Raw genomic sequence first — 27,353 nt, 5'->3', positions numbered from 1 at the left:
TTCCTGCACTTTGAGGGGCTGGAAAAATTATAATATAGCGAACAATGGAACTGTGTTTTTTTTTTTTTTCTGCAATTAAAGTACTTAGGGGCTATTTGTAGATCATACAACCTCACTTTTAAAAAATGCTACTATCCCTTTAAGGTTGTGTAATTCCTGAATGTTTAGTTCAAAAGATTAAATCTGAGCTGAATTGCTTGCTGAAATAATCCATAAATGGCAAGGCAAGGCAATTTTATTTGTATAGCCCGTTATTACAAACAGTTTGTCTCAAAGGGCTTTACATGACATCATAACAACATCCTCTGTCCTTAGACCCTCACATCCACTGAGGAAAAACTCCATGGAAAACCCTTTTAACAGGGAAAAACTGGAGAAACCTCAGGGTGAGCAACAGAGGAGGGATCCCTTTTGATTAATTAATACTTCGACCGGAGATGAACTAGATGAAAAGTGTTGAGCTGTCTTCCCATCAATAGAGTCACCTGTAATGAAAACTCCAGTTTCACTACTTCAACTCTTCTATTGGTGTGAAATTGTTATTACTGATTCATTACTCTGACATTGCATTAAAATAGTCAATTGATACTCATTTGTTTGAAAAATCTTCATGGCTCAGGTAACCATGTTGTTTATAAGAAAAAAACAAACAAACAAACAAACAAAACAAGCAGAAACACTTTGTATGATTGACAAAACAGAAGGACCTTTATTTAATTAAACAAAAATAAAGGCACAAGACAGAGTTTCTCTGCTTTTTGTTCCATGGCTGCAGCGTTTCGTGCCAGTTCTCTACATCTGTAGAAACTACAAATTCCTAAACAAGCACAGGCTGCTGTCTAATCTTCACGTAGTCATGTGACACACAAAGTCCTTCAGTCCTTTAGTCTGTAACAGTCCATCAGGTATGACTACACACTGTCCACCGTTTCTCTTAATCTCATAGTCTGCCATCTGTACTTTGGGAAACATAAAAATAAAAGTGAGCAACAATTAAGGTTATAAACAATAACAATAAAAATAATATTAATATCCAGGACAGCCTTGGTCCATTTAGAAATACAATTGCATGACACTGAATCATTCACAGCACAGGCAGCAAAATCATAAGAATAAAATTGTATAAAAAAATAATCTCTGAAATAAAACAGAAGAGATAAGGAACAAGTGTGGGATGTTTGATGTGCATATGTGCCGTTATAACCCATCTAACCTAACATACAGTGAACTTCACCCATCCATGAATAAAAATACAACACTTCCTTTTACTTGCCTTTGTTCCCAGTTACATTTAGTCCCTTTTAGGCATGAAAATGAAAGTGACCAGAGAGATAGTATATGTTGCTACAAATCTGATATTAAAACATTAAAACCAAATAGTTTATAGAAATTGATTTTCCAGTTTCACTTTAAATTCCCTGTTACATAACAAAACCATGGCCAACATCCTCTGAGCCCTGACACTTTCTAATACTGAACTCACTGAGCTAACATATTACTACATGTCTTCAGTGCTAAAATCACGTCTTCTGAAGTGGTTAGAAATGTTACTGTGTGTCCTACGTGGAATGAGCGAACTCCTCCAGGACCTCCTCAAGTCTTGCTAAGCTGCGAGGCCCATGAGTTTAGTGCAATTTCCAGTTACTTACACAGAAAATTCAAATGTACAGACAATAGTCGAAAAAACAAAAGTGCTACAGTGACAGCAATGATAAAAAATCATCCAAAAAAAAAAAGAAGGTGAAAAGACAGATTCTGAGGGTTGTGAGGAAGGTTGTGTTTTGGTAGTTTGATGTACCGCAGTCAGTCAGTGAAGCTGTCACCTCTACAAACAGGGTCAAACTCATTCCCAATAACGTGTTCACTGTTTAGTTTTTCATGACTGAGTGTGAAGTTATGTCTGAACTCTTAAAGGGATAGTTCAACATTTTGGCAAATTCTCCTATTGCCATAATCGCTATAGTTTTAGGAGTAGGTTCATTACCTTTAATTGTCGGTGCAAGCTGTTTTAAGATCGGCGGGGCAGAGACGCAAGCTGCAGGGTACTTCCGCATTTCCCTCATCAAACTACATACTCAACTAAATAATGAGATAATAATGCAACATTACGAGACAGAGTTGTTTTCGAGGCAAATGCATAGCCGGAACTACATTCCAGACATGGCCGCTCAGCAGAGTGACTTCAAAAGCAAAAGTAGTTCCAAGTGTTTGCTTCATGTGTCGTAATGTTCCATAATTGTTAGGGGTGTAACGGTACACACAAGTCACGGTTCGGTATGTACCTCGGTTCAGGGGTCACGGTACGGTAGGCTACTGGTTCGGTACAACAGACACTAATTGAATGTAAAACTGAAATCAGTCTTGTGTTATAAAAAAAGAAAAAAAAAAGAAAGAATATCGAAGAACAGAATACCGCCACCTAGATTGGAGTGAGGACCATAGACTGTAAAATATATGGACGTAGCATCCGTGACGTCACCCATTGGTTTTGGGGAGTCATTTTTGTGACTCAAATATGGCGGCCTGAACAGCGCCATGTTGGATTGGCCGGCCGAGAACCCGCCCACTGGTCGAGAAGCAGCCTGTCTCCGGACCGCTCCGGACCTGTCACTCAACGTTTCCACGCCCTAATTAGCCAGAATCTTAACCTGATAACAGTAAAACGGCAGAGTTTAAAAAAAAAATTCACCCCCCTCAGAGTGTGTACGGGGGTAGAAACTATCGGTTGAGACCAAAAAACGTGCTGACACCAGGCTTTGATCATGTTTATTGAGGATGTAAAGTCGGCGATTTTAACATGGGGGTCTATGGAGAATGCTGCTTTCTGACACCAGCCCCCAGAGGAAGCCGGGGGGATTGCAGTTTTTTGAACACGGAAGTGAGCTTCACTTCTCAGACCGACAACTGCCCCCTTGGGAGGACTCAACTATTTTTTTTTTTTTTTTAATATTCACTCAGACGAATTCGTCGTGTGACTGTGTGCACCGAACCGTGACCCCCGTACCGTGACGGCACGGCACGGGACGAATACGTATACCGCTACACCCCTAATAATTATACACGATTATTTCATAGCGTGGTGAATGTGCAGGTCACAACTTGTCCATGATTGTGTTTTGGAGTTGTTGGCTTGTGTATTTGTTGAGTTTGAGGAGGAAAAGACAAATGTACCGTTCGCCTCCATAGTGTTCGCTGAGCAGCTCGCGTCTCTGCCCCGCAGATCTCAAAACAGCTTGCACTGACAATAAAGGTAATGAACCTACTTTTGTGAATTTCCCTTTAGGGATGAATAAAGTATTAATCTATCTACTCATAAAACTATAGGGATTATGGCAATAAAAATGTTGAACTATCCCATTAACAGCTGCATCTCTGACCATCATTTAGCTGCTCTTTTTTCTGGTCTCATTTTGTGTCTATGATGCAGTGAGGGGTTATTCACATGCATCATGAAGAATCAACAAAATAATGCTGCTGCTCATGAGGTTGTCAACTCACCTGTTTTATCATAAATTTCCATAGTTAGAGGAAAACTCACCTAAGTAATTCAAGCAATTACTAATACTATGACATTATTTTACTGCATCTTAATATTTAGCTTAAGTTTGCTTGTCACCCGTTTTTGTAGTTTTGTAGTTTGTTTATTGTGGGTTTTTGTTTCAGTGCTGTGGCAAGCACAACTTGTGGACTTTTCATGACCTCACAGTACTAACTTTACTGACACGGCTGCGCTCCATTCCTACTCAGAAAGCACCCGTTGGAGAACGCATGGAAAATGTTCCCAACCCGTATATCCAACCAGACCGGCCAGAAATGATTATATGTAATCTCTCTATGCCTGCTCCTGTCTGGTGTCTAACTAATAACTAATAACTAATGTCACCTCACTACAAACCAGTCGCCTGACTACGGGTGCAGAGGTGCCGACGGCGACCAGCCCAGCAGCTGAGAGGCCGCAGGGTGATCTTAATATTTTACTATGGTACCTTTCAGCTGAGGAAGTATTGTTGCGGCCTCATTAAAAGCTCTCTTCCCTCTGACTGACTGAACCCAGCAGCTGTGGGAGGTTCTGAAAGCAAAGTGTAAAACTGAGCAACATCACATCATGTCCCAGTTGGATAACAATGTGAGAGTGGAGAAGCAACTAAGATCACTGCCGTTCAGGAAATATTAGTCCCATCACCTGCTTGTTGCCACTTAGCTGTATATAAAACATTAATAGTTGTGTGGGAAATTGGCTAAAATGACACTGAAGGAGAAATCAGCTGCTACACTCAAGCCAACCTTGTTGATAAAATACCAAATGAGCACCTCAACTATCTATGATGCTGTTCAGTCAGACTGACTTCAGAGCAGCTGATTATATAAAGTTATGAAGTGGAGAGATGACATCAGTTTGTGGCTGCAGCAGAGAAACCTGAGAAACCCAGTGTTCAGAGCCGACTCACTTTGACATACACTTTATAACATAACATTACAGAGTATGGTCCAGAGGTCTGAGAGTGTCAGACTCCACTGTTTGACAGAAACACATGATAGTGCCCTTTAAGATGAACACTCAGTCCTGTAGCACAGTGACCAGTGTTGATGAACTGTCAATCATCCACATGGATCATCTGGACCTGTGACTTTTTACACAGATAAACATGGTGAGGTCAAATATGTTTCCATCAGAGTTGAAGTCCAGTGAAACCAGTGGATGTGAAGCTGACACTCCATCAACACTGACACTGTGACACAACGGTTCAGTTCCTCGCCCTGGAGAACTGTGTTACTGTACCTACTGTAGCAGAGTGTGTGTGTGTGTGTGTGTGTGTGTGTGTGTGTGTGTGTGTGTGTGTGTGTGTGTTTTGAGTGTCTCCTGTGTGTGTTGGGGGAATGAATGCGGTACATGCCGTTGGGAATGGACTGAGATGGAGGCTCAGGACCAGACTTCACAGAGTCCAGGTTGGGGAGGACTGTGGGACTTCATCCTGAGTCGGGTTGAGTCACACGGTTATGTAGTGCTGTCGCAGTTTGGCCACCAGGAACTCATGGGTTAAATTGTGTCTTGTGATTATTCCAACAATCTGAAAGAGATGGAAAATAATAAACAACATGAGCTGCACATGAAACATGACACAGCTGTTACTTTCCCCCGGTGTCATGGCCACAGTGTGATATATCTCACACAGGCTTCGCCCTCTACTGGACTCTATGGGTTTAACTCTCCTCCAATGGCGTACGCGCGATGGCCCACTGAAATTTGCATGTACGTAGCCGGCCAGTAGGGCGTGCCTACCTTTCCCGCCCTTTTGTGGGTATATAAGCAGGTGCACCGCCAGCTGCCCTTATTCCTTTTACTTACTTACCCTTTACTTAGCGTTGGCGAGTGCCCACTGTCACACTAGCTCCAAGGATGGAGTCGCTGCTTCAGGAACAATGCCCCTGCCCGGCCTGCCCTAACGGCATCATCGCCCCGGCAGACCCGCATCTTCTCTGCTTCGAGTGTCTCGGGAGGAAGCACGCCACCGCCGGGCTGGAGCAGCGCCCGGCCTGCCCGTGCTGCCGAGACATCCCCTGGGTTCGCCGCCAGCAGCGAGCCGACTACTTCACCGCCGGTGAAGCTCTTCTCACCCTGTCTCCTGATGGCAGTGAGGAGGAGGAGCGGGAAGGACGACGCCATGGAGGAGGAAGACGCCGCTCCGGCGTACACCACCACCACGCCGCCTGATGAAGCGCCGCTGACCAGACCCGCCTCAGCCTTTGCTGCAGACTCGCCGCCGCTACGAGACGAGGAGGAGGAACTCTCCCTCTCCGATGGCTCGACGGTGTTTGGCGCCGCTTCAATCAAGCTCGACTTCCCGAAAGTCTTGACGACTGCAGAGGAGTGTGTCGGGCTTCCCCTGCCCCCCCCACTGCCCCCGAAGCCAGTGAGCCACAACCAGAAGTGGTACATCAATCTGGACACGATTTGGGAAGGCAACGGTGGACTTGTTTGCCAACAGGTTGAACACTGCCCCCATTGGTTCTCCCTGAGCCCACAAGACCATCCACCCTTGGGGGTGGACGCGTTTGCACACGCGCCATGGCCAAGAAGCCTACTCTATGCCTTTCCCCCCCTCCGTCTAATCCCCCAGCTACTGGAGAGAGTGAGAGTGGAGCGGCTGAGGGTCATTCTGGTGGCACCCGACCGGCGGTCAGCTCCGTGGTACGTGGAGCTGACCACAATGATGGCGGCTCCACCATGGTCCATTCCCCAATTCCGGGGGGCACTGTCACAGGAGGCAGGCGCGATACAGGCGCTGCTGATCCTGGGCCAGCCACTTCAAGCCTGGCCCCTGAAAGGGACAGGCTAATGTGGGCTGGGCTGACTGCGCAGGTAGTGAAAACCATCCAAGCGGCTAGGGCTGGATCCACCATTCCTGTTACAGGGCTAAGTGGTTGGGTGGGTGGTCAGACGTTCAAAATGCATGACATTTCTGCTCATTGTGCGTGTAATCTGTCAATTAAAATCAAAAAGTATCTGCAATGCTGCTGCATCCCATCCTTGTGTGGTCACACCACCACCTGACATGCAGCGCACATTCTGCTCAACACACCTGCCGTCACTCGACCTGAAGATATATGGACGTATTTAAATATAATCCAGCAGAAAAAACACTAAATGCACTACTGTTACCACTTTATCTGTGTGTAGCTAGTGCATAATACTTAGACCATAAAGTATTCTACATTGGGTGGAAACATTATGTGTAAAACCATTCCTTTATTGAATTAATTTGTTAAAAGACTTTTTTTTTTTTTTTTACTAAAACTGACTAAAACTAGACTAAAACTATCACAAATAGAAATGACTAAAACTAATAAGTATTTTCATCAAAAAGACTAAGACTAAATCTAAAATGCCTGCCAAAAACAACACTGCGGTGCACCTGCTTATACAGTATACCTGCAAAAGGGCGGGAAAGGTACAGTAGGCGCGCCCTACTGGCCGGCTACGTACATGCAAATTTCAGTGGGCCATCGCGCGTACGCGATTGGAGGAGAGTTATACCCATAGAGTCCAGTAGAGGGCGAAGCCTGTGTTAATATAACTACTGTAGGGTTACGACATCGTAACCTTCGTTACTCACTTCTCCAACAGCGTTGACCACAGGCAGGTGTCGCAGGCCCATGGTCCTGAACAGGTTGAAGACCTGGGAGATGCGGGTGTTGGGGGACACTGTGTAGGGACATGGGTTCATGTAGGGGGTGACGTCCTGGAAGCACATCACAGAACATCATCATTTTCATCTTTTGTCACCTTCACCACTCTTGTTTGAAGTTTGAATTGAACCGATTCTCTGACTTAGAGCTTGAATGGGTCATACCACTATCATGCGGGGGTTGAGCAGGGCCAGGTCCAAGTCGTGGATGTCAGGGTATCGTGGGTAATCTTCAGTCATCTCTGCGTAGGACAACCTGGGCTGAGTGGCGCTCTGTGATGGAGGGGGTGGGGAGATGGTCAGTTACTGCTTACATGTTTACACTCTTTTTAATCAGGAGCCATGTTATTGGTTTCTAAAGATATAACCAGGACCAATAAGGAGTCCTGCAGCTGATGGTCTGACCACATGTGGCTCAGCAGGTAGAGCAGCTCGTTCACTAACTGGAAGGTCGGTGGTCGATTAATTTTTTTTTTTTTTTGCCGTGCGCCGCAAGCGTCTTAATCTTATCGGTTAACGGTTAATAATCGGTTAACGAGCGTCGGTTATCGGTCAGAAAAAAAATTCAAAATGTGCATCCCTAGTGTGAATGGTTAGCTTTCAAGCACTGTGTCTAGCATTGTATGAATGTGTGTGTGAAAGGGTGAATGCACAAACAGTGTAAAGCGAGTAACTAGAAAAGTGTTGTATAAGTGCAAATCCCTCTGACCATTTACCCCCACAGAGTCCTGATCTCAACATCATGGACCCAGGGCTATCATGGCTACCATGACCAAAATGTTTAACTTAAACTATGACAACTATTTTCAAAAAATTGAAAGTATTAAAATGAGATCAGAAATGATCAATGATCATCTATCACTGGAACGTGGGAAAGTGGCACCAGTCTACATAGGTTTAACTCGTGGAAAGAAGATCTGAGGCAGGTTCTCAGTGAGGTTGCATCAACCGGACAAGAACCTGAAGAACTTTGAGCAGGTGGACTGAGGACTTCCTTTTGAAAAAGAAATATCAGAGTCACTGAATGTGACAGTGTAGAACTGAATTAGGAGTTAGAGTAAGCGTGAGGGGTTCACTGGTCACTAAATGGGTAAGTCTCCTGGAAATGACCATAGATTCAGGGTAGTGTCCCGCGTGTGTGTATGTGTGTGGGACTGACCGACTGGTTCTCGGCGTAGCACACCCCTCTGATGAGCAGGTTGACGAGCTGCGAGCGCAGGATGAGGCCGTGGAAGGTGAGCGGTCTGAAGCGCTCCTCCATGGTCCACTCCTCACTGGGAGACTGGTCTGGGTACAGGTTGGGGTAGGGGGCGTGTCTGTGACAACAACAGTGAGATGATCACAGGAAGAGAAGAGATGACTGACAAATGAATCCCACTCTGTATTCACCTCTATGATATCATTTATCATTACAGCAGAGGTGAAGGGGAAAAAATAATGCAGCATAGTATATCAGTATTTTGTGTGGCAATATTGTGTTGATTAATGGATGGTCTTTTACTATATGAATTGAAAATAATCTTTATGAAAAACAATATGAACTTTGTCTTATTAGATAAAACAGATGCTGACAAAGTTTTCCATGGAGATGTCATTTACTGTGCAAAAAGGCAATAGATTGCAATGTATGTCATGTAATATCGCATTTTAATAGTATTTTATTTAAAGGGACAACGAGGAGTTTCTCCATCGGCAGAACCAACATTTCCGTGACAATAAAAAAGTCTCATATTAATGTGGATGAATCTACGTTACCCACACTTGTTAATGGCTCCATTTACGATAAATATATTGTTTTGTCTCTGTCGTTATTTTGTTATTATTATTAGTGGTGGAAATGCTGGGCGAGCCGACCAGCGTTTCTTTACTTTCGGTTTCGCGGACGCTGCCCGGCGGGTCATGGGAATAACGCCGCCGAATCGCTAGTTGGCATCGTTTATGGTCGGAACTACAACAGTATCTGATCGTCTTCAAACCTCCAACTTTCATTCTTGATGAATGAAAACATTCTTGGCAAGACGTTCGTCTTGCACCGGTCCAAGAATTTCACAGTGCCCGCGGAGGCTCATGGGAAATGTTTGCTTTCCAAAACTCCTCGTTGTCCATTTAAATGTCACCTTTAGTTGACTGTGATCTTAAGCGTGTGTGTTTATGTGTGTGTGTCTCCCACCTCCTCTCTAACATCTGCTGCAGCAGGTCCTCTCCCTCCTCTGCAGGCTCCACCACGGCGCCCTGCTCGTCACACACGTTCCTCAGCTCGCTGGACGGGTACGACTTCATGGACTGGCAGCGCCGCCGCTGTTCCCCCGCCCGGGACACCACACTGGACTTCTGCATGCAACAGCAATGGGTTACATTTACACTGGTACATCAGCAGCCTACAAATCAGATCACTGATCACTGATGTGACTAAAGAAGCTCTTAAATTAAAATCAACACATCAGCGTGCGCGTCCTAAAACGGAACCACTGTGCTGCCTCATCACACACTCTTCTCTATCCTCTACCTCCACCTACTGGCTGCTTACTGCTCTGAGTACAGCTCTACACAATACAGGGATGTTTTCATACAAAAAAGACGTTTAAGATTAAAACTGTCACAAGAAAAAGGAAGAAATGACTAAAGACTAATAGCTGAACTAAAGCTAGAATGTGTATTTATATGTTCTAGCAGGCTGGGCAGATCACTAGAGCCTGATTGGTTGTCCCGTGTGTCCCCGGCTGTCAGCGGTGCAGGACCAACCTTGAAGCGGATGTTGTTGCTGACCAGGATGTTGCCCTTCATAAAGTCCTGCTCGTTCTGCCGGTTCTCAGTGACCACGGGGAAGGCGTGGTAGACGGTGGTGCGCAGGATGCTGACCAGAGACTGGACCCGCGTGTGGGGATACACATAGGTCAAGTTGGGCTCCATGATGTCACTGGCTGTGAGCCTTAGGAGAGACGAGAGAAATGATACACACTGAAAACACCAAGAGGTGGGATGAACGGCGATGGGAGAATTCACCCAGAATGAGTGTGTGGCGGCTGATAACGTCAAAACATACAGACACGTCAGATATAAATGAAGGAATTCATAGAGGGAGAAGAGAAAGGAAAAGGGGGGAGAGATGGGAAGGAAGGGGGAGGAGAAGAGGAGTGAAAGAAGGATAAGAAAAAGGGAAGAAAGGGAGAAAGAAAGGAGACAAGGAGGGGAAAGAGGAAGGATTTTCTTAAAGCGCTGTTTTTTTTTTTTTTAATTTTAATTTCTTCATTTATTTTCCTAAATAAACCCTTCAAATCATTTTTTGTCAACTGGGCAGGTCCATACCCTTTTCATTTAGTAGCTACTATACTATACCATATTACTATAATGTGTTAGTTCAGTAACTCCGACAACAACTGTACGTTTTCATGACTTTACTCCAACTCGTGCACGACAACAACAAAGACCGACACCGCACTTCCTGACTCAGAACATACAAACATTTGCACATGCGCAGTGGGAAAAGTAGCACATAACAAACTCCCCTTTTCTCTTTAAAGGGATACGCCAACATTTTTTTGTGTGTCTTGCCTCACTCCAGAGTCCATGACAAGCTGATAGACACCATCCTTTCGACTGTGCGTGCAGTAACAAGGGAGATGCGGGCAGAGCTGGCGCACCGCTGATTAGCTTAGCTCAAACGCTGGACGTCTATGGGTAATGATATCCTGCCTCCTCCTAAAGTCAGCAGAAACACTCTTCAGCAAGCAAGCAGGGGGGGCTGTGTCAAGTTCTCTGACTTGGTTGTAGATTGTTGAAGATGTTTCACCACTAATGCAGGTAGCAGCACGCTGCCAATAACTATCTAATCCAAATGCAAACTTTAGTATCAATTAGTATCTGAGTATCAATTGTTTTGATCCATCATGATTTGACATCATCATTACATCATCACAAGTTGGTGGATCTCTGTACTGTAAGAGACTCGGACCTGGTGCTTTGAAATGGAGATGCCAAGAGGATTGGCAGGAATTGATAGACTGACTGATTTCCCTCTGGGGACAATAAAGTCGAAGTTGAAGTTGAATAGAGATAGAGAAGAGAAGGATATCTCAAATGTAATGTCACAACAATACAATATAATGACTGACCTGTCAGAATCGGTCATATTTTTCTGTCTCTATCATGATAATGAATCCTCATATATTCCACACACAGATCAGATTAGTTGTATGTGCTGCACTGTTCTGAGCAGGAAGGCTTTGGATCGTAATGCACGCAGCAAATGACCAAAATAAAAGAACATAAAACAGGCCGGCGCAGAAAGACAGAGACTTTAGTCTTTTAGGTTGATCTTACTTGTCCATCTCAACCTCGGTCTCCCACTCCAGCAGCGGTACTCCTCTCAGCTCAATGTGGATGTCATAGATCCCCTTATTGAAGAAATCTCCAGTCCACTTGGCAACCTGATGATCACCACAGACCCATTCAACACATGAACACAGGAAATACATGACTGTACTGTACACACAACGATCCATATCTCAGACTCACAGGTATAAAAGAGTATTAGAGCCATGGATGAGAAAATGATTTTTTTGTCATCAACTTTGGGAACAAAGCTTGACAATCAGGTCAAATATAGATAGATAGATTTGGTTTTTATTTTAAGATTTAGATTGAATGATATAAACAAACTGAATCAACTTCAGCAGCAAACACATTCTGTCTCTGTTGGCTCATAAACACAGTGTAGATGAAGCATTAGGACTTTAAAGAGATTGAAATGAGAACTCCATTTGATCAGAAGGAAATACACAATCTTTTTTTTTTTTTACATTTCAACTTTTTTTCTCATCCTTGGTCTTAAAGGTAGGGTTGGAGATCCTATTCTGGAGCATTTTCTTACTGAACTGATGGAAATCCTCTTCACAATCCAATTGCAACCAATTAATTCAATACTTTTTCACAAAAATGAAAAAAGTCAGTCACCTGTGTGACGGACAGTGCTGTAAAAACACCATCCAATCATCATGGACGTCTAGTTATGACAGGGCTTTTAGTTAGGGCTGGTTCAGGTAGCTCTGAACCATTTTATAGCTACACTGCTATAGGCTTAGACTGCTGGGGACACATCTGGTTACACAGAGCCCTCTCCTTTCTCCTCCTCTCAGTACATTTTGAACTGTCATTATCATTATTTGTTGCACTTTGTAGTTTGGCCTTGGTGTCTCGCACTCTCTCTGTGTTTCCACAGATCCACCGGAGCTCCATCTCTCTGCACCAACCGCCGCCTGCACCCCCCCCCCCTCCCACCCTTTCCCCTGCTGTTAGACCGGCCTGCCCTCTCTTCCTATGAACCAGTCTGCCACCCAGTCCTCCCATTAAGCTGTCCTGCTCTCCCTGCCTTTCCTCCTGAGTTGTGCCACGAGGGCTACACCTTTGCAGCTTCTCCTTGATGTGAACCCAACACTGAACAAGCTTCAGAAAGCAGTCTGAGGAAAGGGGGCTGGGACTTTCGACTTGTGTATTTTCAAAATGTGGCCTGATGGAACAGTTTTTCCAGGATCTCAAACCCGACCTTTAATACTCCTTCATGCATGGAAGATTAAAAAATACAGTGCAGTGGCTGTAAATAAACATTAGAGTTTACCATCAGAGTGATCATGATGGGCAGCCCGTATGTGATCTCATTGGTAGATTCGATGAGGATGACAGTCAAGCTGATGGTCATTCTGACCACGCCTCCCAGGAAGGCAGCAGCACCGATGAGAGCAAATGTCCCTGAGTAGATGTCCATCCCCAGTTTCCTGCCAGAGGACAAACACAGTGAGGAATCAATAAAGCCTGACTCTGTCCATGGTGCTGAAGACAAACACAGATTTACACAAACTATTCATCTGATATTAAATTGTCTAAATATCAAGTGAAATGATGCTTTGTGGTATTTGGTTTCCAGGCACACCCCTGTGATTAGAACCTGAGGAGAACATGAAGAGAACATTAGAACACTGTTCTTACACTTTGAGGATGTTGGCTACCAGGCGTCCAAAAGCCGCCCCACACAGCAGGGACGGGACGAAGAGACCACTGGGGACAGACACGCCGTACGTCCAACAGGCCAACAGGAAGTAGAGCAGGAAGAAGACTGACAGAGTGACAGGGCTGAAAGTACCTGAGGGGGCGGGGCAACCAGTCAGTGTGAAACACACAGAGCGAGTAACAGGAGCATTTATCATTTAAAAGCTACTTTCTGCTGCTTTTTAGAATCCACACTCAGACAGAGCACCAGGGTAGCATGGAACCATGGGAAACTGAGTGATGTTGCAAATTAAATCATCTATTTGATAATCTACCGCAAACACCACAAGAATGAAATGAAATATAATCATTATATAAATAAGCACTTAAAATATTAGACAAGAAACCCTACAGATTTCATCATCGTCATATTTTGAATAAGTATAAACTGCTGAGCTGATCTTGCATGGTTCAGCTCCTCCTCCTTTATCTGGTTTCATAAACCTCAGATCTTCTGTCAACAGGGCTACTAGAGGCGCAGCAAGGGGAGACTGCACAATTCCCTTAAGAAGTCAGGCTGTCTTCTCCTTTAGGGCATCACATCAATGGAATTCAGTTCCACTATCAATCAGAATGTCTCCATTATACAACTCATTTAAGAACAATGCCAAGAAATGGCTTGTTAACAAATAAAAATGCGAACATTGATGCAGATTTTATTAGTTATTAGAGTATATAAGAGCATGATGCACTAGTGGATGTATTGTTACTGTGTATAATAATGTGTTTATAATGTGTTACCTTTTTTATATGCAGTATTTTATTGTTGCCGTCTTTTTATAGGATGCCCTTTATCAGGCAGAGGGACTACCGATGAAAATTAGCCTCTTAGCTAACTCGGGTACATTTACATTTGTTTTTACAATGTTTTATTAATGTACACTGTCCCTTTTCAAATAAACTAATTAATAAATAAAATTCATCACGGGCTCTGGAAAAGTTGTGTTCACTGCAGTAACTGAGTGGGGCCTTGTGTCTGAGTGCCTGTTGAGAGGTTTTTAAGGGACATCTGTAATCTGGATCTGAATATATAAAATATGTTAAATTAAACTGTGTCTTAAAATGGCAGGAAATGTCAAGTTGATATGATTTAGTCAGTCTGTTTGAAAGTGTGTGTGTGTGTGTGTGTGTGTGTGTGTGTGTGTGTGTGTGTGTGTGTGTGTGTGTGTGTGTGTGTGTGTGTGTGTGTGTGTGTGTGTGTGTGTGTGTGTGTGTGTGTGTGTACTCATCTCACCATCCTGGTGGAAGAGTTGGTGGATGGCAACCTCCTGTGGATTGAAGAACAACGTGGCCATGTCATTGTAGGTCTTGTTGGGACAGAAGAACTGACGGATGGTTGAGTTGATGTCCTCACTGCCAGACACCTAGAAAAAAAAAAGAAGCAATTTAGGTAGGCTACTGGTAATTCATTTGTGATGATAAATATACATGAAGCTAAAGAGAGAGAGAGGTGAGAGCTTCAGTGTGACTGACTAAGAGTGGACTTACTGTGGAGTTGTGAGTTGTGGGGGAGGACAAGTCACGGCATTCGCCCAACAGCATGGAGGCTGCAAATATCACCACTGTCGTCACCATGGTAACCAGCAGACTCTCAAGAACTCTGGGAAAAGGTGCAGACAGAACAACATCTACCTCTGACCTGCACCAACACACTCAAAAGCGTTCAGCACTTAAAGGGATAGTTCACCCAAAATTCAAATTTCATGTGGACTAAGGGCTTGGAGAAGTTTCAGAATCCTCCGTGGCTTCTCTGAGTTACAGCGGGGCTCCGTGCAGCACTGCATGTCCATATGGCGGTTGAGAACAGAGCGCACTTTTCTTCGTCCAAAAAGACACACCAAAAACCATCCAAATAGCTCCATGCTGCTCGTCTGTAATGTCCCTCTTGTATTGAAGCCTCAACATGAGAAATTGTTCAAAAAAAAATTAAATAAATATATATTTTAAGCTTGTTTGTAGTGGAAGCTCCCAGCACTGCTCTTCCTGGTCCGTCCAAATCTCGCACAATTTGCATTGACACCCAGTTCACGGCTCTGCAAATCGCACGAGATTCCGGCAGAGCAACACTGGGAGCTTCCACTACAAACAAGCTTAAAACATAGACTTATTTAATTTTTTTCGGAACAATTTCTCATGTCGGGGCTTCAATACGAGAGGGACATTACAGACGAGCACTATGGAGGTATTTGGATGTTTTTGGTGTGTCTCGTTTTCAGACACATACTTTAGTGTGTTGTTTAACTGTAAAATGAGATTGTTTGTGACCCGGCCGCCATGTTGGAAACGGCAGAGCGAAACTCAAGCTCCACAGTACGTCACACAGAACCGCCCACTCGCCAGTGCGCTCGGTGATCTGTTGCATCGGGATCCGTCGCCACCGGAGTTGGTGTGTCTGTACCATAACTCAGAGAAGGCACAGAGGACTCTGAAACTTCTCCCAGCCCTTAGTCCACATGAGGGTGAGTAGATAATGAGTGAAATTTGAATTTTGGGTGAACTATCCCTTTAAATCACACACTAATCACAACATGAACACAGGAAATGTGCTTCCCTTGTTGCTCGACCCCTCATGTGTCAGATTGTACAGAGTTTGGTGTTGTGCCACCTAGATTATTGCTCTGTGCTTTGGGCATCTGCTGCAAAAACTGAGCTCAAAAAGCTGCAGATCACCCAAAATAAGGCTGCACGGTTGGTATTGAGTTGTTCTACCCGATCAAATGTTAACTGCATGCATGATTCCCTCTCATGGCTGATGGTAGATAACAGGTTAGCATCAAGCACTGCAGTAATGTTTCAGTCAGTCTTGATCAGTAAAGCACCTGACTTTTTATTTACTACAAATTGTTTTTAGACACACTGTGCACAACTATAGCACTAGAGGGTCCAGCAGTGGTCAGTTGGAAGTGCCTCACCCAAGAACTAAGGCCTTGTCACGATCTTTTATCTATAGAGCAACAACTCTGTGGAATAATCTACCTCACTACTTCTGTTGTATTGAAAGGAAACAGGTATTTAAAAAGAAATTGAAAATGTATTTTTTATGAGCTGTATACGGGTAAGAGTGGTTCCACTTTGTTATCTAAGAAAAACTCTGTTTAAGATTGGTGGAAATGTTCAAATGTTTGCTTTAACTTTTTAACATTTAGGTTATTGTGATTGACTGTAAATGTAAATGTATGATATGTTGTGTATATATGTATATTTTGTGTTGTTCCTTGTGGACCCCAGGAAGACTAGCTGGCTACTAAGGTACCAGCTAATGGGGATCCTTAATAAACAATTCTAAACAATTCTAAACACCATTTGAAGTGGCAGTTCCACCACTGCCATCGTGGCTGGTGGAGGAAACTCTGTGCGGGACGTGCAGCAGCTCTGACCTGATGAACTTGGGCTTGGGGTGGATGTGTCGAATGCGATACTTGGCCAGGCACTTGTTCATGCAGTTGAAGAGCGCCCCCAGCAGGCCGCCCACCACACCCATCAGGACAAAGAAGGCCAGGTCCACAACTGTCCACAGGTGGCAGTTCTTATCTCCCTCTGGACACTGATGAGCAGTAGTTTTACTATAACATCACTCAGGCTGACAATGAACAATAATCATCTACAGAGAAGACACACACATGTTAAAATACTTTTTACCAAAGCCCTTCTTCTCATATTAGAACGTCTCTGTTTTTACACAACATGTGAAATGACTAAACTAAAAAGCAAAAAAGTAGTTACCAGCCATAAATCTTGCTGGTCCCACACCTGTTGAACCTACCAGACCTTCAGGCTACCGATTATCTACACAGTTGTTGAAAGGGATATTTCAACATTTTGGCAGGTTTGCCTATTGCCATAATCTCTATAGTTTTAGGAGTAGGTTCATTACCTTTAATTGTCGGTGCAAGCTGTTTTTAGTTTTTAGTTTTTGTTGTTTTCAAGGCAAATACGTAGCCGGAACTACATCCCAGACACGGCTGCGTGGCAGAGTGACTTCAAAAGCTCAAGTAGTTCCAAGTATTTGCTTCATGTGTCGTAATGTTAAAGCAGAAGTAAGCGGAATATTTGTGTTAATATAAGTCTTAAATAGTTGTATCTTCCGACGGGAATCATTTACATAGAGTGTTTGGTCCAAAACACGGGTCTGTCAGTCACTCTGCTCTGCTGTAAGCCGAGGAGAAAACTTTCCTTGTATCCTACAACCTTTATCCAATGAGGAGAGAGAACGGCATAAAGGGGCAGTCCTCTCTGTGTGTGCAGCCAAGGGATGCGCGTGAATGTGGTGACGTAGGGACGAGGACCAATAGATCCATGACGAGGGCGGGGGCTGCTAACTCCATCGGCTGACAAGAAGTTAGCCAAACCGACCGTATCACTTACTTCTGCTTTAAATAATTATACATTATTATTTCATAGCGTGTTGAATGTGCAGGTCACATTCAGGCGTTTTGGAGTTGTTGAATTTTGTATTTAGTTTGATGAGGAACATAGAAATCTCATGAGCCTCCGTAGAGTTACCTGAGCAGTTCACGTCTCTGCCCCGCCAATCTTAAAACAGCTTGCACCGACAATTAAAGGTAATGAACCTACTGCTATGACTATAGTGATTTATGGCAATAGGCGAATTTGCCAAAATGTTGAAATATCCCTTTAAGGATCTGAATCTTTCAGATGCTGCATTTAAAATCCAACTGCTTCACAAAGGTAGGTTTTTTGAGAAACAGCTTGGGATTTCAGACCAGTGATAATCACATCAGACTCATCACAATGAAGTTTGAAGAGGATAGTTTGCTTCGACTTTTTACCTTAAACTCCCCAAAGTTGAGCAGGCCAGGCAGCTGGAAGGAGCCCCACTTGTTGAAGTTGATCCCTGAACGGAAGAAGTTGAGGGTGAAAGTGGCCGACATGGAGCAGAAGAGCTGCGGAAGGAGAGCGCTGCATCACACTCAGTTGTTCATGCTTCATGCAATAAAAGGTACAGTAGAGCAGAGGTAAAGTCTCCTCAATATTACTTTAACCTAGTCATGTGTGTCATCTTTAAAGGGATAGTTCACCCAAAATTCAAATTTCACTCATTATCTACTCACCCTCATGTGGACTAAGGGCTGGGAGAAGTTTCAGAGTCCTCCGTGGCTTCTCTGAGTTACAGGGGGTCTCGGCGTAGCAGTGCATGTCCATATGACGGTTGCAAATGGATACCAACTGTCTTCGTAACAAAAAGACACACCAAAAAACATCCAAATACCTCCATGCTGCTCGTATGTAATGTCCGTCTTGTATTGAAGCCCCAAAATGCGAAATTGTCCCGAAAAAAATTAAATAAGTCTATATTTCAAGCTTGTTTTGTAGCGGAAGCTTCTCGAAGCTCCTCTTCCCTGTTCGTCAAATTTGGACGAACTGGGAAGAGGACAGACCCTGGTTCATCCAAATTTGACGGACCAGGAAGAGGAGCTTCCGCTACAAACAAGCTTGAAATATAGACTTATTTCATTTTTTTCAGAACAATTTCACATTTTGGGGCTTCAATACAAGAGGGACGTTTTTTGGTGTGTCTTTTTGTTACGAAGACAGTTGGTATCCATTTGCAACCGTTATATGGACATGCACTGCTACGCCGAGACCCCCTGTAACTCAGAGAAGCCACGGAGGACTCTGAAACTTCTCCCAGCCCTTAGTCCACATGAGGGGAAGTAGATAATGAGTGAAATTTCAATTTTGGGGGAACTATCCCTTTAAATCACCCAATCAATCAGGATAGGGCTCCATATCAACCAGCCAATCAGACTACACCTAACAGTTAGAACACAGCTACAAGTCAACCAACCAGTCAGAATACTGCATGAAAAAAACATTTGAATAAAGCTGCCAACTAATCAATAAAAATACAAATCACCCAGTTAATCAGGTTGAACTACAAATGAACCAACCAAGCTACAAATAAACCACCACAGTCAAAGGCTGAGAGGCTCCATCACAATGGGTTCACACTCACTAACGTGGAGACACTGAGCTGATTCACTCAGCCTGTCCTGTCCTACTTGGACGGCTCATCCGGAGTTTTGGGACAAATCCAGCCACAGAGTCTGAAGAGAGAGTAGAAATGTCTGGTGTTCCCTGGCAGAGGTTACATACCACTTTCCACGTGAGAGCCTGGTTCCAAAAAGAGGATCCCTCCTCCAGACTGAACAGGGTGCCACCTATAGGAGCTCCGAAGGCAGCAGCTACTCCTGCTGCAGCACCCGCTGACACAAAGTCTCGCTTGTCCCTGAACAGTGAAGACGAGACAGTCATCTACGCTTGACAACACATTTACACACATATTTCGACATCCGAGCGGTCTGATAATATGAGCCGTACCTGTCACTGCGGAAATATGGAAAATCAAACTTGATGCTCCTGAAACTGATGCTCTGAAACTGATACAGGGAGGAAAAAGGGATTTGCATCATTACACCACAATAAGGGTCAGGGCAGCAGTTGCAACTGCATCAAATTATATAGTATATTAATGTATGTCCATTAAGTTAAGTGTGTCACAGTTTTTTGTTATCAGTTATCAGGCATTGGTTCACACTGAACATTAAAGGGATAGTAGCATTTTTTTAAAGTGGGGTTGTATGGGCTATGGGCTGGCGTTGCTAAAGGGAGGAGTGCAGAGAGTCTTCTACTGCAATTAAAGTACTTAGGGGCTATTTGTAGATCATACAACCCCACCATCCCTTCAAGGGTTTCCTTTCCTAAAGTCATGGGTATCAGCGTCAGCTTAAATTGTTGACATTGTGTGGATGTTGTGTTGTGTTGTACCTGAGGAAGACCAGCTCCCACAATGGCTCCGCTGTGTATCATCGGACCTTCTTTCCCCACAAACAGACCTGAGTAGACACACACACAGAGTCACTACAGGACACACACTGCAGCTGTCAGATCAGTAACTCTGAGGCTCTGGAAAAACAATGTGTAACTCCATATTTGATATTTAATCAATTCTTATGCAATCAAATCAAATTAGTTTTTCTGTTCACTACAAGGCCCAGTCTCATTTGTCAGGGGTGGGGGCATCTCCATTCTCTAAGGGGGAGGGTAATGAGGATACACCAGCAATACAGCTACACAGGCAACCAGAGAGACACACACACACATGTGATATATTTGTGCCATTCAGGAAGATTTCAAAATGATAACTAACTATGGCTATTTTACACATTCAATCATGTCCGTATACTACAACCCTATTATTCATTAGAAGAATTTCTTTGTTATGTTCACTAATGTTACATCATTACTGATCATTTGCATGACATTGCTACATTTGTACATATTTTCATGTGTCATATAATGAATGATGTCTGAAATTTAACTTCAGTCCAACAGCAGCAAATTAGTTGAACTTTGCTTTATTATGCAGATGACAACATATTACAGTATAGTGGTGTTTCATGTCATAGGGGAGTCAGTGCTTCTACCCGTATCTCTTGCTACTTCGTTGCCAGGGGCAAAGGGTGAAGGAGTATAAATAAGGAATGGGACCTACTTTCCTTGCACATTGGAAGAAGGTGGAAGTTGTGCCAGGAACCTTACTCTGTACAACCTCCTCTAATGTTTGCATACACTCACACTACACCACACAGCCCTGAGTCACACTTTACCTCCGGCCACACTGAACAGGACTCCTGCTGCCTTGCACAGAAACGTTCGCAGCCGGACGATTCCAGGAATCTTCACACCGTTCAAGTAACTTTTAATTTCTGGGATTCCTGAGCCTGCAGCGACTGGCTGGAGAACAGGGAAACAGAATTCAGCACGTTAGCATCCTCACGTGATCCAGCAGGGGGTGTGTATTCTCCTGTGTCGGAGCTGCCTCACCTCAACGAGGACAAACACACTGGCGATGAAGATGAAGGTCATGTTGAACGACAGGAGCTCCAGCAGAGAGAGAGGGAGGCAGCCTTTGTCACTGCACTTCTCCACAGCTGGAGGTTGTTCAGATAAGGTGGAACAAGGTGGAGCAGGGCATTATCTCATCATCTCAATAAGACACTGAGATGAGTGATCCAGCTGTGACAAGCAGATGTGGTTCATTACAGGCTTGAATGTGGAGAGATGCTCCATACAAGCATCAAAATGATATAGTATGAACACACCATTAGTTACGATAAGAAAAATCTATCCAATCCACTTTAAATGAGAGTGAATTCAGACTTATTAAAGGATACAGTCACCGACCACACTGAACTTCACTTTGGTGAAGAGGCGCACAAAGAAATCCACAAACAGGCCAACCTGAAAGAAACAAGAAGGTAACATTCTCTGGTCTGCAGTAACATGTCTGAGTCTAGAGAGGAAAACCGAAATACTCCAAATACACCTACCAAACCCACTGTGACGCCAATGGCAAACACCATGATCCACCGCACTGCTTCATACTTTTTGGCTTTCTGTTGGCAACACAAAAACATTTCATATAAAACACCACAAACTCAGAGTAAAAAACATTTTAATCTCTCCTCAGATGAGAACAATGTACTAGTGAATATAGTATAGATGTATATATATATATATATATATATATATATATATATATATATATATATATATATATATATATATATATATATATATGAATATATATATATATATATATATATATATATATATATGAATATATATATATATATATATATATATATATATATATATATATATATGAATATATATATATATATATATATATATATATATATATATATATATATATATATATATATATATATATATATATATATATATATATAGTATAGAATGTTTACTTGATTATTAAATAATTATTCTAGATTAATTATGCAGTATAAGAACAAAAGTTACCCAAAACATAACCCTCGTGGAACACCATGTTAATGCTAAACAAACCGAGTAGAAATACTGAGCACCAAGCCTGTGTCACTGTTTTGATTTTTGAGAAAGTTTCTCCCACATGAATTTTAATTAAGCAACTACAAACAAATGTTATACTTATAATGTGCTACACAAAGAAAATATTACACTTGTTACTTACCCTGTTGTCCATCCCCTCCAGAACCTCCACATAGGGCTCATTGATGCAGCGGTCATAATCCAAGCTCTATTAAAAAAAAAAAAAAAAAAAGACTGTATAACTACCTATTAGCTGGGTCTGACATCAACTAACATAGGTTGGACAGTCTTCTCCTAGCGGTAATGATGGTGTTTCACAAGTTTTTCACCTCATAGTCTTTCCTCGGCAGGATCTCGTCTTCTTCATCCTGGATTTCCCCGAGGATTGTCTGGGAAAAACAGCAAAATATAATATAACTACGAGCAACTTACTGGACATATATCCAGTTCATTAGTGAGTGTGTTGCTTTCTATCTGCCTTGGCACATGGTTTACTCCATCAAGATGACTCTGTCATGATGATACAGGTGGACATTCACCATGTTCTGACAACCAGGTCGAGATCCCCTCTTTGGCTTCATTGTGGAGAAGATTAGTGGAGTCCATAGTGAGGCATGTGCACAGACACAACACACATCCTGCAATGCATCACCTCTGACCCCTCTGGCTGCACAGTCAAAGCACTGTCTTCAGGGACATGTGAATGTTGCTGCTGATGTGGGGCCCTTCAGAGAGACATATTCAGGACACACTACTATGATGTATTGCAGTGGTGGTGGTGGTGGCTGCTTGGATAACAGTGGAGAATCCCACTACGTTATGACACAGTCACCAACGGGCTCCACTGGGCGGCAGAGACAGAGGTCATAGACACAGAGGATGCAGGAAGCTGCTTGGGCCTGGCGCCACCAGCCAAGTCAACAGGAGCAGCCATCATTGCAGGTTTTCACTGCTGACATGACATGCCACATCACTGCATTGCTTCATCGCTACATACCAGTGAGTGTTGTTGGGAGTTTTACAGCAGTGTGCAGGTGCTACCTGCTGACTGAGTAGTGACACAAAGATGATCAGCAGCAAAGTTTGTTAGCGATCAGAGGGAAGGCATGTCCAAACCAGGGAAGACACTGGACCTTGAAATAAACCAGCTACAAAGTGCAGCTCTTCAGAGGAACATGAACCATAGTCAGGCCCTTCTCAGTCTTGATGCTACTGGCTGCAGCCCAGATAGAAACATGAACCCTCAGGCACCAGACTGTGGCAGCAGCATCTGACAATCATGAGTTGTTAAATGGGCCAGAGTGAGTCCATAGAAGCAGACGGTACGGGGCAGGAGGAAAACAAGGCTGGGCTGTAATATGGGCCAGGTGTATGTCACTACCTGCTACAGTACTACTTTGATGACAGTTGGTTATTATAGCAGTGTGTTCAGTTGTACAGTCAGAGGGACACGCCACACTCCATCCACAATCCTCTACATTTCATTTGAAGGACATGATGTGTTAAGGGGACGGTGAGCAAAGTTGTGGTAGAGGAGGGCAAAAATATCAATTAGCTAAACACAGTGGAGTGAAGGAAAAGGAGGGAGCCGTTCCACTGACAGGTTTAAACCTAAACGGGCCTCCTCTACATAAACACAGGAACAACAGCGACTGCTGCTCCCTTCGTCCAGACTCCACTGTGAGGACAGTCCCTGTCCCTGTCCCTGTCCCTGTCCCTGTCCCTGTCGCTGCCTGTCGGCCCAGCTGCTGGTTAAGTATTAATGGGTGTAGGGTCATTATGCTGTGATTGTAAATGCTGGAAGACAACGGGACAGTCAGTGCAGCGGGGTGGAGCAGAGCCAGGATACACCACACTGAGGAGACTGGCATTATTCTATTTATATTATTACTAATAAATAATCAATAGAGTTCGCTTTAACCAGTCACGACATGTTTACTCACCAGTTCTTCTGGTGTCCGCGTTTCTCCCTCTCTGCAGCAACATTGGCAACAAAAGCAGTTTCCACAACACGCCATCTTCGTTGTTGTGTCATGCTGCGTTCAAAGCCCGTAGGAAACCCGGCCACTACAAGGACTAAACCCTCTGGAGGAATTTGTAAAAGTACACTAATTGGTACAACGTGTGATATTTTACAGTAAACAACATCCCGGCCGATGCATAGGCGTCAATAAAATTTGATCTCGGATATACATTATGTTGTTAGCATTGAAACTACAGGAAAATGTTATCAGAGTTCCCATTACACTTAAAAGCAGCACGAGCATCTCATCCTCACGTGACGACAAAGGCGGACGGTTTACCAGAGACTTAAGGCTCGTTCGAGATGAACTGCGCCTCGCCTGGACGGCCGGCGAGAGCAGGCGGCAGCAGCAGGGGGCGGTGACAGAAAGCTGCAGTCAAGTCGGACAGTTTCCAGCCGCCGTCAATTGATAGCTTTCATGTGACGTCACGGCCCGTATGGAACGCCCCCCTGGCGGTCAAAACAATCCACTTCCCCGCTGTCCGCGGATTAGGACAAGGCAGAAAAACACACACTGCTCCCTGCTGCTTCAAAAATACCGGTGTTATGGCCCAACTGGTGTCTGATTTAACTGGTTACCGTACCGAACAACAGCTGTGCTGCACTTCCGTCCGCAGATTTGTCACAAATTCACAAATAAAGCCGCAGTTCACATGTTAGTGCAGCCAATATGCGTCTGTGAGTGAACCTGTTCAGGCAATCTACAGTCAGTCAGCGCCACACTACTCTCACTCTGCACAATACTGCACACTATGACAAAGCCTGTCATGTTTAAGTTACGAACTAATGGAAAACACTCTGAAAATACGCTAAACAACACCGGTCATCGTCCTCGCCGCGCCGCGGTCGGTCCCGACCCCCGTTACCGTGTCGCTGCCGCCGCGGGCGGTGCTGTTGCCGGTGTCCGGTGGCGGGCGGTCCCGCCGGGTTACCATCGCCGCCGCCGGTCCCGCTGCTGTCGGACCGCCGTCATCGTTGCCGTCCTCCCCCCCGGTGCAAAGCTCCGGGCGGAAGGGGGGGGGGGGGGGCTGGTCACCGTGCAGCCCAGCTAAGGGCTCTGGTTTGTGGGTGAGAGGAGCAGGGAGCCTGGGCTCAGTGGGCTGGAGCTCAGACTGTGGAGCTCAGCGGAGCTGCGGTAGCCTACCAGGACGGTGTTCCCACACAGGAAAGTTACAGGTACATTTCTACCACTTCAATGAGTCCAGAAACATTATTTTAAGATTAAAAAAAACTACAAAATGGGGCTTTTAATCAGAAACCAGTTGAACCATAACACCGGAAATATTGGTTGCAAGCTTTGGAGGATGATGGATTCTCCACCAGGTAAATGTAAACATCGCCCAACTCGAGCTTCGGCAGGGAACTGGTCATCTTAAACAGCTCGTATACAGCAGCTGGTGTTGAATATGGGTCACAAGTGCCCAAAACTTCAAAGTTGTTTTTATATCTTTCTTTCTCGGCTGCTGGCAGATGATTTAAGTCATTACTCGGTTGTTTGTCCATAGAAAGTCCATTGCGGGGCCACTTTGGAATGTTGCTTTTGACCGCCAGGGCCCTGGGACGTGACGTCAGTGAAAGCTATCAATACACATAGGAAGTCACCAAAGTTTATATTTCTTATGCTGTACTGCAATTGTCCAATAAATAACCAATATATTTCTCGGGACATACGTTTGACTCAGTGTGAATATTTTTTTAAGCAGTATAGGCCTACAACATGAGATTCATATAATCCAGCATTATACAAGGGCGATTCCACCAAAAGAGTGCCATTTCTGTCCCCAGCATATTAAATGTATAAAAACATGTAAAAATATAATATAAATTGCATTTAATTAATAAACAAAGCACCATACACATGAATCACTGTAGAAATTAAAGATATATAATTTTTAATTACTATAAAAAGGCTTTCAAAGCACTGAAACATAGCCTTTGTTGCATGTCCCCAGAGCCAAACGCTATAGTTTACCACAATGCATTATGAATAAAATCCTTCTAAAATCTCATTTTTTTTGCATATTAGTGTGACTTTATATTATATCTACACTTATATAACATTTTTTAAATTAAAACCTAATTATATTTTGGTTAAAATTCACATTTTAGTCCCGTCCCCAGGTTTTCACTCAGTGCTGTTACCCGAACACATTCTACACTCTAAAAGTTTTGGAACATTCCACCAGTGGCATGTTCTGCTGGAAGTGACATCATTTAGGTCTTTTGAAAGTCATGGGAAGACCAAAATTAAATTCTGTAATTTATTTTTCCTGAAATTGAATGATATTGTAGCTATGTCAGGGTCCGTCACTCTTAAAACTCATTCCTGTTACCTAAATTATCTCTAGACAGTGTTTGTTGATATCAAAAGTAAAATATTCAGTTAAATCCTAAGAATGTGCTCTGTGTGCTCAAGCTATTAGAATAGATGCTATTTGGCTAGATTTCACACAATTGCTGATTTTATGCTAAAAACTCATTGCTGTTACCCTCATTGCTGTTACTTTTTCTTCAAAAATGCAATGATAAAAGCAGCAATAAATTAAATAAAGTAGCCTGAGATTGACCACTCATTTTGAATGAGTAAATGTGTATATTAAAAAATTCTATACTGAAATGGAATGAAAAATGAAGTTTAATTTTTAAGAGTTACAATGAGCAAATGGCACTCTTTTGGCGGAATGACCCACAACAACACGTAATGTTTGCAGTCCTAACTAAGAGCCAATCAGCTCATGATCCGGCGCGTTTCCCACATGCCCTGAGGCTTGCAGGCGGTAGCAGTCGGTGGAGAGCAACTGCGGCGCCTGGCTCTAAAAACTGCGGCCGCCTTGATCTCGTGAGGTTATCGTTGCAGGCGCGTGCATGACGTCAGAGCAAGTCGGGATCAAGTCGGACACAAATCTAACCGGCATGCATTGTGCGCTGGTCACCGGCGATCGATTCTGCGCACGCCTGGCTCATCTCGAACGAGCCTTTACTCACTCGACGGTTTTCCAAAACATCGAAACAACGTGTGGGGTTTACGCTCCAGGCTATGCTCCAAAATAGTTGTGTATCGGCATGTTATTACCTTCTTTTTACAGTCTATGGTTATTACAATAGTGGGCAGGGTAGATCAGATTCCCCTAAAGACCACCGGCGCAGAGAAAAGAAATTCTCTACACTGGGCAGCATTTGTGGAAAAAAAAAAAACCTGAGGACGA

General features: G+C 43.7%; 1 protein-coding gene across 1 annotated transcript; it reads right to left on the bottom strand.

The window, feature by feature from the left end:
• Positions 1-438: 438 nt before the first annotated feature.
• Positions 439-24,375, bottom strand: clcn6 (chloride channel 6). The gene is made up of 23 exons (XM_083976011.1): positions 24,068-24,375; positions 22,454-22,513; positions 22,267-22,332; positions 21,584-21,649; positions 21,428-21,494; positions 21,078-21,184; positions 20,861-20,987; positions 20,019-20,086; positions 19,572-19,630; positions 19,347-19,479; positions 18,020-18,133; positions 16,607-16,773; positions 14,718-14,829; positions 14,464-14,593; positions 13,170-13,323; positions 12,802-12,958; positions 11,508-11,614; positions 9,930-10,116; positions 9,358-9,518; positions 8,347-8,503; positions 7,353-7,460; positions 7,116-7,241; positions 439-5,069 (listed from the first exon to the last, which is right to left on the bottom strand). The coding sequence occupies exons 1-23, from the start codon at positions 24,140-24,142 to the stop codon at positions 4,989-4,991; spliced, it is 2,589 nt and encodes an 862-aa protein (XP_083832137.1). The 5' UTR covers positions 24,143-24,375; the 3' UTR covers positions 439-4,988.
• Between the last annotated feature and the right edge of the window lie 2,978 nt (positions 24,376-27,353).

The sequence above is a fragment of the Trachurus trachurus genome (genome assembly GCF_905171665.1).
Source record: "Trachurus trachurus genome assembly, chromosome: 7".
NCBI lineage: Eukaryota > Metazoa > Chordata > Actinopteri > Carangiformes > Carangidae > Trachurus > Trachurus trachurus.
Note: the sequence above shows the minus strand (reverse complement) of the source record. Positions and strands in the feature narration are given on the sequence as shown.